Raw genomic sequence first — 12,363 nt, 5'->3', positions numbered from 1 at the left:
GCCTTCGCAACTGCACCATATCCCGTCGACTTGGACTGTTTACGTTTCGTCTTTTATGCATGCCAAATTTGGTCGCTTTTTACTTTTTGTCCTTTGACTTTTTCTGATTCAATTGTTATCGCTGTCAACTTTAAACAATGCCGATCTTTTGTCGTTTGGCTATTCTCTTCTACATTTCTTTTATCCGACTTTTTGTTTAAAAAGTGTTTGGATTTGGCTCCCGGCCGAGAATTTCGTGTACCTCGTGGCAGTGTGCGTGAAAGTTTTCAACGTTAAACCACCCTTTATGTTGAATGCATTGTCAAACCTGAATAGATTAAAAGATAAGCGTTTACCATCACGATACTGTGTCTTGTACACCTCAATCGCATGCCAATCCACCAGACGCGTGACGTCTAAGAATGTAAGATAGCTGTAAAATGAAAACTTAAGCTGTCACACAACGCACCATTAATTCGCTTGGCCCGTGGTCCCGTAAAATGGACACCATAGCTGTTAGGGGGCCGGGTCTTCCCCTTACCATCTAAAGCCTCGCATGAAGTAAAAACCACACAGGTACCGAAAAAGTGAGCCAAACACTTGATAGTTATAGCATTGACGAGCGAGAACATGCATGCTTATTTTGAAAATAAAATGGCGCCATTTGAGGAAAAACATCGAAGGAAAAGTATGCATCTCGATCAGATGGGACCAATCAAGGGTGTAAAGAAAAATATTCCACTGCTTGTCAAATTGTTAAATTATTTTACACTGTGAGCAGTCATGAACTGAAAGGGAAGAACCGACTTAAAGCATTTTAATTAAATTATGCGTCGTTTTGACATTCTCGTATATGTAAACTAGTTACCTCATACCTTGGCACCAACGAATTGAGTGCTGCTACATTCTCGCCATCTATAGTTTGTGAACACCATACTTTTTATAGGGAGCGCTAATGGTGCCTCATTTCTAATTTTGATAGTAACCTTCACGCCTGGACACGGTATCTGCGCCTTCGACTCCTGCGGGTGATAATATTTTTTTTTGTGAATTATCATATTGTCGACTATTCGTTAATGGTGGCATGACGTGGCAATGTGAAGCCACATGTTTTTGAATAAGTGCTTTATTGGCAGCTGCACATGAAGAATTTCGCAAAATGAACTGAACTTCTTTGCCATAAAACACCATACCAGCGCACATGGGCACATATATGTCTTTTCTAGAGTTTAAGAACAATATGTTTTCAACTCCTTATTGTTGCGTGTCTATATCTGTCTCGATTTTGTAATTGTCGACATGCCTTATAATGATTATCATAATATATATATATATATATATATATATATATATATATATATATATATATATATATATATATCATGATAACGGGAGTGGGAATGGAGTGCCTTGGCCCACACCCGTCCCCAGCTGCTCATGCAGCCTCTAAGACTGTGCTAACTGTATCTCATTGCAAACCGATTTTCTTTTGTTTGTTCGTATCACATGCCGGCCGATTTGTATCTAGTGACAGCAAATGCTCGGCTTTTCTCACACGCATAACGGGCGGTAAAAAAACGCTGGCAACGATTTGTCTACATTTTCAAATGTTACGTTTAAATCTTGTCCCCCACTATCATATTTTTCCACCCGCGGCTCCGACAAGAGCTTGGAAAGGCAGGTTCGTCAAGTTGGTACCGCATTCGCATTCAGATTTAGGCCCATATTCGAGCTTCAGCGGACTCCTCAAATTGACCTGAAACTCATGGGCGGATCCTGGAGAGGGGGGGGGGGTGTGGCACGGAGCCATGGCCTCCCAAAAACTCTGAGAGTGTGTTGGCCCCCCAAAATTCCCAAAACTTCATAAAAGTTTTGTCTACTTACCATCTGCTTTAACTTTAGCTGTTTTAACTGTTTTGTTTTAAGTTCTGTTTAAGATTCAAAAGCATTTCGGTGTTTGAATGGTGTATATATATATATATATATATATATATATATATATATATATATATATATATATATATATATATCATGATAACGGGAGTGGGAATTGAGTGCCTTGGCCCACACCCGTCCCCAGCTGCTCATGCAGCCTCTAAGAGCTCCGGTCCGGTGTGTCCCTGCTAGGTACTCGCGAGAGGCACCATGCACTGAATCTCGGATCCCACACCAGCCAACTGGCGACGAATGGCTGCCCCCCCCCCCCACAAAAAAACAACTCCAGGCTAAATCCGCCCCTGCTGAAACTTTGTATACAGATGCAGTTTAATCTCATGAGCACAATAAGCACAAAATCTCGGACCGGTGCTCCCTATTACCGGAGATATATCAATGTGAAAAATCAAATAAAAAGGTAGACTCCTTCAATTCTTTCTAAACTCCGTATGCTGGTGGATCTTGACCTGATTACGAAAAGGCCTTGGATGCAGAGGCCCTGGTTTCCACTGACTCTTTTTGGCTTCGTCTCTATCATCTCTATCATTCAGTTAGCCATGGAGACAATGCTGGCGCACCACTTTTGGATGTGGTGTAAACACGAACCGTGCATTTCAAGGCTCTCCCAACGTGCGGTATATGGGCAGTGGCTGGAAGAGGGCGTGCGGAAGTGAATTGTCATGTTCTTCAGTTTCTGCGTAGCATTTTCACAAATGCGTTGATCGCCACTCGGAATGTGTACTTTCAGACTTGATTGCAATGCTGGTACCGTAATGCGTTCGAGCTCGTGAGTTTTGCGGATGGAGAATTAGTATGAGTATGGAAAACGGCGAAGATTGCGACGTTAAGAAGGAAGAGGACGACTCGGACCGCGAAATTGGATATGCCATACTCACAGACGATTTTATCCGAGCTGCATTTGAATCTACAGAGTCCTGCTCTGGTGTATCAGGACTTAATCAGGAGGCTGCAGATGCTCTCAACCAGGATGTTTGTTACAGAATACGGGAGGTGACGCATGTAAGTTGTGCTTGAACAATTATGCATGTGATTTATCACAGGAAAATTCAGTTTGCTGGTTGGGAATCCAACCCACAACAATGTGCCCAAAATTTGTTGTGTGTTCTGCAGCATGTGATGCTGGGCCAAAATGTGAACAACTGCCATTTGGGTGGCTAAATATGGTGGGATGTCAATAAGTTGATGTTTTGTGTATGCTTATGTTTGATTTTGACAACTGTCGCTGCCCACCTCTGCCACTATTATGAGCTGCTAATACTTGTGCATCACATTGGTGTTCAGAGTGAGGGGTTTGTTTTCATTCCTGGTTGCAGAGTGCATTTTGTTCAGCCTTGTCCTGGGATAGCCCATGTAACCTTTTGGTGCCATGTCCCTCCCCATCATCCCTGAATGTGGTGGGAACTCTTAGGCCTGATTCCCAGTATTATTTGGTAGTTCAAGATACTCAAAATGCTGTTCAGATAGAACTATGGCCCACAAATAATTTGAATAACATACTTAGCATGTCAAGGTCTTATGCATTAAGAATGGGCCCCATAGCAACATATTTGGTGCTTTTTAGGCAAAATCCTGACTACCCATTGCAATTCTTGGAAGTTGCCTGCTTTTTCCACTGGAAGTTTATACATGATAAGGCTTCATCAGAAATGGTGCATCACTTTCAGTCATCAGACATTGGCCTAACCATGTTAGACACATTTTACAGGGCACTTGATCTGTCCATCTTGATGCAGCAGTAAGTTAGAGCATGCACATTCTGGCCTTCTCAACTGGGGCAGGGTGGGTTCAACCCTCTTTAGATGCTCATGGTTTGCCCTTCACTGGCATGGTCCATAGCTGGTGGCAGTGGCTGCACTAAAGATCAGGTGATGTTAGAGGGCAGGATGCACCATGCCAAGCATTGCAGAGTGCTGAGCTTTTGTGACCAAATTCTGCCATTGGCCAGAAATTTGATGATCAAATGGTTTGAGCCAGAAAAGATTGGACTATATCTTAAAAACTTATATGTTCATATCAGCACACAAAATCCCTCTGAGACCCAGCATATGATAATATCACCCACATTAATAAACCTGCCAATTGGAATGTTAATGAGAACATACTTTGAATTTGTGCTTATTTTGTCATAGTTGTGTTTTGTTGATTATATTTAGGGGGTGGCATGACATAATTTATTCAGATATTTCTCATCACCTTCCTTTAGATGTTCATTTATTTAGTTAACTCATTCATGCATTGGTATACCTGGATACCACCTTCTCAACTCTGCAACATTTATCTATCAATGGAAGAGGTTTGGGTCGGAGAGATGTGTGCTGCAGGCACAGGCGTGCCCATGGTTGGTCAGCACAGGTATTATCTGTTGACCATTGTTATCTCAAATATCTTGCTTAATTGTTAAAACAAGAATATTTCATGGTGAGGTAAGCATAATGAATATTCCAAGCATTTCATATTTTAACTCAGGTTCTTCAGGGTATCCAAAATGTGTTATATTATGGTGGCAGCAAAATTTGTTTCCCAGGGGACAATGCTAGGTGCTGTATTATTCACCATGCCCCCAATTAAGCAAGCATCATTTTGTCTGGATTTGAAAGTCATGCATCTAGCTGGGAAGCCAGGAAAAGCTAGTAGCTCCATGATGATGATACTTTTCACTTTGTCTTGGTCTGCTGTTGGCATGTAGGCTCATAATATGCTCAAGTCATGACCTCTGTTATCAGTGATGGACAAAGTGACCCCAGAAATTCCCAGGCTGCTCCAATAGTCTGGTATGGCATATGATACACAGACAGTGCATGGAAGCAAGCAGCAGAACCTGACATCCTGCTACCTTTTGACCTGTCTGAAATATTCTGTTAGAGTTGAACATCTGGGATTTGTTGTGTTTCATGTACACATCATGCTCTGTTTGCATTCCTGTGAATGTTTTGAATGCAGGACTATCTGAGTCTCCAATATCAGTGTGCCAGGATATTTACAATAACTTCTTTTGTGGTGCCATTGCCTACAAAATGAGGCAAATTAATTGGAAGAATTGCTATATCATAAAAGCATAACCATGATTCCTCATCATAAATTCTTTCCATTTTTTTTTACTTAAAGCAAATGCAATGCACCTTATCACACCCTTGTTGTGGAGTGCCAGTGGCCACATTGGTCATCTTAGCTTTTAGGGCCATATCATGCCAGAATTCAAAATGGTCCCCATGTGGCAGTCCATGGCACTTACCACTTGGCCAATGCACCCCCAGTACTCTGCAACATTGGTTTAAGTACTTAAAATTCTATCATATTATGCTTTATATTTTTTGACCACCTGACCTGACATATTGATGATGCTTTGATCAAGAGATGGTGGGTCAAATCTGTGTAAAATGACATAGGAACATTCTCAATATGGAGCATGTACCTCTGTGATGTTTGATAATAAGCAACAGTACTCATCAGACCCAGAGAAAAGTTACAGTAGTTGGTTTGTTTTCCAGCTTGTTCAGAAATCCCCATGCTCATGGGTAGTCTCATGTAATGGATATCCTACCCTGCACAGACAATTTTTTTACTTCAGCTCATGCATTTTCCATGCTTGGAGCAAGTATATTGCTTTTAGAATGTGAGAGATTTTCCTATGCTGTTGGGTAATCTCTTTGGGATGGGTATCATACACAGCATGCTATTTTGCATTTTTGCTCATACATTTTCCAAACTTGGGGTATGCATGATTGTTTTGAAATATGAGAGAGATAGCATTTTGATTTCCAGAAAACCCACAAAATAATAGGGTGAACAAGCACAGGTTTATATACTTAATGTTGAGCATTAAGTATATAAACATTAAGTATATAAACCTGTCCTTTTGTCATTTTGAGAGTTGAGTGGGAACCAGGAGAATGTTCATGGACATTTGCACATGAACATGCCAAAGGTGGTGGGATTTGGGCACAATGTTAATGGTAAGGTCAGGAAAGTTGTTCTGACATCTGAATGGCCCATATGCATTTAGCCCTTCATGTGGCATTTTGCAGTTTCTAAATTCACGAACTCAAATGATTCGTCGCTGCTGATCGTTCATGTCCTGGCTGGCTGACAATCAGCGAATCCCTTCCGTCACTCCGGTGTCAGGATGTTCTTACTGCGTACTGCTGGGGCCGACAGATGGCAGCGCAGATGATGCGGCACGGCGGTCGCCAGCGGCTGTCGCACGGCGACCTGAGCCGGGCGCTGCGCTGGTACAGTGCGCCGCCCGTGCTGGGCCACAGCACGCGCCGGCCGCTGGAGCTGCTGGCCGTGCCCGAGGCCGGCGTCTGGGTGGCCGAGGAGCACGAGTGCGATCTGGCCCAGCTGGCGTTCAGTGCCGACCCGCCGCCGCCGCCGCCGCCCGCCGACTCCCAGCTGAGTGGTGCGTGGCACGCCGGCCGGTGCCGCCAGGCGATGGCCCGCACAGCGAGCAGCTGTGTGTGGCGGCGTAACGAACATTTTGGGATGCGTGCAGATTGTGGGGACCTGCGCCGTGGTTTCTACTCGTCTCCCGTTGTGTTATTGCCGGTGGTGACATGAATTGCTTCGATAATTTTCGGAATAAAACGTGATGTTCGTTTGGAAATCAACGCTTTTAAAAGGCGCGTTCGCAAATACCAAAATACTGTTTTCGTGCAATCTTGGGAATACCTGTCCTGTTCACTGGGCACATTGCATGTACAACAGTTGTTAGCTGGTGACGTCCCCACGGCTGGCGATTGCGTTCGTCCGCACCATTTGCCGTCCCTCTGACTGGGCGTGCCATCCCTCTGACTGGCCGTGCCGTTCCTCTGACTGGCCGTGTCGTCCCTCTGACTGGCCGTGCCGTCCCTCTGGCTGGCCGTGTCGTTCCTGTGACTGGCCGTGCCGTCCCTCCGACTGGCCGTGCCATACCTCTGACCGTCCGTGTCGTTCCTCTGACGTGCCGTGCCGTGCCTCTGACTGACCGTGCCGTCCCTCGGACCCGCCGTGTTGCCGCTCTGACTGGTCGTTCTGTCGTCGGCGACAGCGCACTGGCTGGCCGTGGACGGCCGGCAGCCGGACGTGAAGCAGGAGGCGGACCAGCCGGCCGGCTGCTTACTCTCGGCCGCTGAGCTCGCCTACTACGAGCAGATCACACGGGCCCTGTTCGGCGCCAACCTGGAGCTGCTGCAGGTGCTGGACACCACGGGGCCCCGGCCGTCTGCCGCCCCTGCGCGGTCCCAGACCTGCAGTCGCGGGATCCCTGGCTGCCGTTCCCTGGCTCTCCGGTCCTTCTTGGTGCTTGGTTTTCGGGCTCCTGTGTTCTCAGGTTGCCTAGCGTGCAGCATGATGCCCCCTGATTGGCGTTCCTTGATTACCTGACCGGCTTTGGTCGCTGGTGTCCGGGTCTCAGTCGCGCACAGCCGACACACTGCAACGTGTGTCGCTCGAGGAGCCACATGGCCCTGGCACCTCAGCCTGTGGGGCCTGGTTTGGTGAGTTGTATTCTGTGCTCAGTCCCTTTTGCTGGAGATGTCCACCTATGTCCGCCGCGTGCACGTGTGGTCCCGCCCGGCCCGATCGCTGGCCGCCTACATCCCATGCTCAGTTGCGAGCCATGTCCTGTGACCTCGCTCCACTTACAACATCTGGTCCAGCTTTGATGCTGGGTTGTGTAGTTGAGAAGTGCCGCTTTAGATGGTGGTGCTGGTAAATTCAAATGCACATCCATCATGGGGTGTGAGCGAATTTTACGCGTGCAGTATGCATGTGTATGGGCAGTGTGTACTCACATTTCCTCGTGGGGTTCTGCCACTTACGTCTTAGAGCCCTACTTTACCCTGCCTTACTGTAACACCCTCCCTCTCCCGCTCCATGATCTACAGCAGTCGATGCGCCCTAACCCCCCCCCCCCCCTCTCCCCCTCGCACACGGACGCACAACCCTATTGAACCCGATCGCGGCGCCCCAGGTGGCGAAGGCTGAACTTCGCCTTCCCGCCGACAGATCGCGCTGCACGACCTGGAAACGTCATGTCAGCTGGCGCCCGTGCTGCCGCACCTTCTGCGCTGCGTGCTGCAAGCGATCCGGCGTCTGGCTAGTCGACCCCGCTGGATGCAGCGGCTGCTGCGGGTGCTGCAGGCGCTCACGCGTAACACCGGCATCAACCTGGGCTCCAAGCCGAACGTGAGACGCTGCTCGGCCCGCGCGGCCGACTAGTGCGAGCTCGACACCAAAAAGAGCTGTGTTCGAGTGAAAAGGCGAGGCGAGGCCTGGTTCAAACACCCGAGTCGTTTTTTGCTGAGCGTGAGGTGGTTTTGAGCGGAATCCGGTCATGCTGTAAGTTTTTTCATGGCCGTAGAACGTAACTGGTCGTCGCCCGTGGTAAAGGTCTTCCGTTCTTGTCGGCAACGAGCCAACCCGCAAATGGAAGGCGAGCCCGTACGGTGATGCACCTCGCGATCACGGTATGGGCGCCCGGTCACCAATACGGAGCTAGGTCACGGCGTCGCCGGGTCAGGAATCAGAGAGGCAGCGGTCACCGACGGCGAGGATGACCTGGGGTCAGATGTAAAGCGTCAGGGCAGGGCGAGATGGCTTGTCGAGCTCCGAGCGTGCTGCTTTATGGGGTTGAGCAGGCAGGGTGGTCGGCACTGGCGCCGTGTGAGACGTGGCGCCCGACTGCGGCTGCCATCGGAGGCAGCAGTAGCCCGGCCGAGCGTGGGATAATGGACTGCAGATATCACATTGCCGACCCGCGACGTCCTGCACTGCTCCGCGGCGTCCCCAGCTGCGATGCGGGCGTCTCAGTCCCACGTGTCTGGACTCGAACCCATCTCGGTCCTCCGGCACATCCGCGCGCCAGAGCGGCCTCACGCCCCTCCGCCGCCCTCACGAGATCTGGCTCACCCGCCTGGTGTGTGCCCGTCGGAGCCTCTCCGCCCGCAAACAGGCCGCCGGCCGCCAGCTGCAGCGCACTCTGGCGGCGGTCCGGGTGCCGGCGCTGACGCCAACCGTGCCGCTGTGCCGCCAGCTGAACCATATCGCCAGTGCCTTGGTGTTCTGCGCCATCGAAGGCCAGCCGAAGGAGCCCGACCCGCTGCTGGACCCCGTCTGCGTCAAGGAGTTCGCGGCCCGGCTGCTGGCCCAGGTGCGGCGCGGCGACCGGTGGCGGCGTTGGTGGGCGGTGAAGGGTAGTCGGGGGTCGGAGTGGGTGCTGGCCAAGTAGTGTCATGAGCAAAAGTGAGGCATGTGATGCATGTAATGTCTGTTGCCCAAAGTGAAATCCAGTAAGGGCTATTTGTCACTTGTCCGTCCCACTGAAGGGCCAAATGCCCTCTGAAATCGTGCCTTCTGTCACTATTATGGTTATTTCTAACCCCCCGCCGCCTGGTTCCTGGATCTACAGCACCCTGGTTCATGGTTATCAAGAGCTCTTTCACAAACGCTTGAACCTGGTATCTGCCCCCTGAATGCCCTCTGAAATCCAGGAGAACGAGAGGGCTGCAATTGATAAACCACTGGTAGTCGTCCTCAAATGTGACAAATACGTTAAGTTTTAGGCATCCAAATGTGCAACTTGAACGATCAGTGTGACCAGAAGGAAGATGAAACAAGAAAATATGCCTTGTGTGCAGCGGAGATAGCTGTCGAAAAGTATGACGCATTCAGAAAAAGTACGATGCAGTCACATGCGCGGTTTATGGGCTGGCTATTGACCGGCGTCCGCCGCGCGTGCCAAAAGCTTCCGTGTAACCAGATCACTAGGCTGACACTGATCGCACGCTGAGGCCGACAGCAGGACTTGTGCCTGACTGGTGCCAGGGCGCGGACACTGTCGCTGTGACTGCTGCCGCTTCGGAGGGCGCCCCTGTGCCGGTGCCGGCGCCCAGCGCCGTCGCTCGCGCAGTGTCCGTCGGCGTGCTCGAGCGTCACTAACGCCGCCTGCCGCGCCCGTCAGCTGGTTTACAAGTGGACGACGCCGGTGAACCAGCTCCCCGAGCAGATCGCCCGCACGCTGCACGACACCGTACAGAACCGGGGCAACCGGCTGCGTCAGCAGTTCGGCGCCATCACGGCGCTCACCTACATGGGCCCCGAGGCCATCATGAGGTCAGTGGCGGACGTCGCTCGGCGGCCGGCCGGTGCCGGTGGCTGGTGTGTTCGGCGGTGGCTGTCCGTCCTTTCCATGTCCACTGGAGCGCGACCCAGTGGCGCGCCAGCGCTGCGGGCGCCGCGTGTCGCTGCGACCACCGTAGGGCCTGGTGTGGCCGACCTATGTCCGCGCCGCCGCCGCCGCCGCTGCTGCTGCTGCTGCTGCCGCCGCCGCCGCCGCTGCCGCACAGCGACAGGAGCGACCTGCACCTGAGTGGCGTGTGACGCGCGCGCGTGACGCCGCCGCAGGTACCTGTGCCCGCTGCTGCCGGACTACGTGCCTGCCATGCGGGAGGTGCTCGGCACGGACCAGCTGAACATGGCACTGCGGATGGACGCCATGCGGGTGCAGTCGGCGCTCGGGGTGAGTGCTGGAAGCGGCGCCGGCCGGTGTCGCACGAGACCACGCCTGCGCGGGCGGCGAGCAGGCCTCGCCGGCTTCGCAGGCCGCAGCCCGCAGGCGCGTTGGAGAATGTGACAGTGAGCCGAACACGCGTGGGTGCGTTATCGGGCGGGGCTTGCAGACGGATTGCGTTCGCGGCTCTGTAAGTTGGTGGTCATGTGCCACACCGGATTGAGATGTTCGTTCATGGACGGTCGCTGTTTGCGTTCCGGTGCTGGCGTGCCGTGAGCGTGGGCTATCGACACGGGCACCCGTGGGACGTGCCGATGGACGCTGACGCCGCGCCTGCGGTGACCGGGCGTGCCTTTTCAGCTGGCCATCCAGCAGTACCTGCAGTACAAAGCCCGCGAGTTCGCCGCGGAGCCGGATGCGGCTGGGGCCGGCCCGCCTCCGCTCGTCATGTACCGCCTGTGGGCCGAACTGTGTCAGCAGCTGGCGCCGGCGCCGGCGCCCGCCTGCTGTCTGAGCGTGCTGCGAGCCCGCCGGCCGCGCGCCTGCTCGCAACCGCCGCCGCCGCCTCCTCCTCCACCGCCGCCGCCGCCGCTGCCGCTGCGGCCCGGCTGCGCCGCCCTCTGGCCGCCGGGCAGCCGGCGCGGGGCGCGCGCCACGCAGCTTGTGCGCATGCCAGCGCGCCGCCGGCCGCCGCCACCACCGCCGCTGGCGGTCGCCTTCCAGGGCGCGCCACTGCGCCAGCGCTTCCCCACCATCTACTTCAGCTTCATCGGCGCGTCGCCGCTGCCCGAGCACCTGCTGCGGCGCGTGCAGTTCCCCAAGTCGCACCCGTTCGCGACGCAGGCGCCGCTCGACTCGCGGCCGCGCAAGGGCAGCTTGCGCTGCTGGCCGGCAGGTGGCAGGCACGTCGTTCGGACGGGGGACCTCAGCGTGCCGCTATGATGGCGGCCCGCGTTATGTGCCAAGGCCTGCGCCCGCTCGTGAGGCCTTCCCAGTGGCTTTCAGGTGGTGGATGAGTGGCAGTGAGGCGCGCCGTCGCCTCCGCCGGCAGGGTGAACTCCGTGTTCCGTCCGTGGGGCGGCCGAGGCCAGATCTCAGTGGGCGGCCGTGACGCCCCGTCTCTGTGTCAGCGAGGCCGCCGCCGCCTCCCCCGTACAAAGTCCGCGTGCGTGGTCAGACGAGGCGGCACCGCACGTTCTCCGCGGGCTGTCCGCCACTGGGGTTGGTGGTGCTGCACTGATGTGCGCTCCGGGATTCTCCTCGGACTCCCCGTCACCAAGCATTGTGTCGAAACCGGTTTTTGTTCATGCATATGATGTGAATAGTTCTCATGCAGGTCATGTGAATAGTTCTCCACGGCATGAGATCCTCATAAGCAAGTGGTCCCATGGGTCTTGAACGTAGCTCATATGAGCTTTCCACTAGCAGGATGATGATTCAGCTCCGTAGCCGGCAACACTCCCTGGCCGAGAGCTATCTTAGGAGATCAAATGTGAAATGCGTCTCCCTGAATATGGAGCTGGCTATGCAGTTATCACGCACACACTTGGCAATATGACATAGCCGCCACCGTTGTGAAAACGCCGTGTTTTGTTTGAGCGTGCTTTCAAAGTGCATACTTGATACCTGAACGTTACTTGACCCTTAGCGCTTCTCGTGATCGCTCGCCTGTGTTGCTGTCATGCCCTGTGGTTGGCTCGTAGCGTTGATTTCTTCGCTCTACTCAAGTATTTATTGTCCAGACGTCGGTGCATCGCCAGCTATAAGGAGTCGTCTGAAGCCGTGCGTTACGGCACGTCTCAACACTCACCGTGCTGTGTTTTTGTTATTTCAGTTTCACATGTGTTAGATCACTGGGTGTGCGTCCGTGAATTGTTGGACGTACAATGCCTCACGACGGCCCGCGTACTTGCCGAAGCTCCTTGGTTGCGTCTCCATTG

The 12,363-nt window shown here is 52.9% G+C and overlaps 1 protein-coding gene across 1 annotated transcript; it reads left to right on the top strand.

The window, feature by feature from the left end:
* The first annotated feature begins 2,519 nt into the window (after positions 1 to 2,519).
* LOC119094096 (TAF6-like RNA polymerase II p300/CBP-associated factor-associated factor 65 kDa subunit 6L) lies at positions 2,520 to 11,365 on the top strand. Its single transcript, XM_037217172.1, has 9 exons — positions 2,520 to 2,934; positions 6,091 to 6,334; positions 6,962 to 7,107; positions 7,921 to 8,100; positions 8,948 to 9,064; positions 9,875 to 10,026; positions 10,318 to 10,432; positions 10,784 to 10,939; positions 11,147 to 11,365. Exons 1-9 carry the CDS (start codon positions 2,728 to 2,730, stop codon positions 11,363 to 11,365), a joined length of 1,536 nt encoding a protein of 511 aa, XP_037073067.1. The 5' UTR covers positions 2,520 to 2,727.
* The last annotated feature ends 998 nt before the right edge of the window (positions 11,366 to 12,363 follow it).

This window comes from Pollicipes pollicipes, unplaced genomic scaffold (genome assembly GCF_011947565.3).
Source record: "Pollicipes pollicipes isolate AB1234 unplaced genomic scaffold, Ppol_2.1 Scaffold_4002;HRSCAF=4701_pilon_pilon_pilon, whole genome shotgun sequence".
Lineage (NCBI taxonomy): Eukaryota > Metazoa > Arthropoda > Thecostraca > Pollicipedomorpha > Pollicipedidae > Pollicipes > Pollicipes pollicipes.
This window is presented reverse-complemented; position numbering and strand designations above follow the sequence as displayed.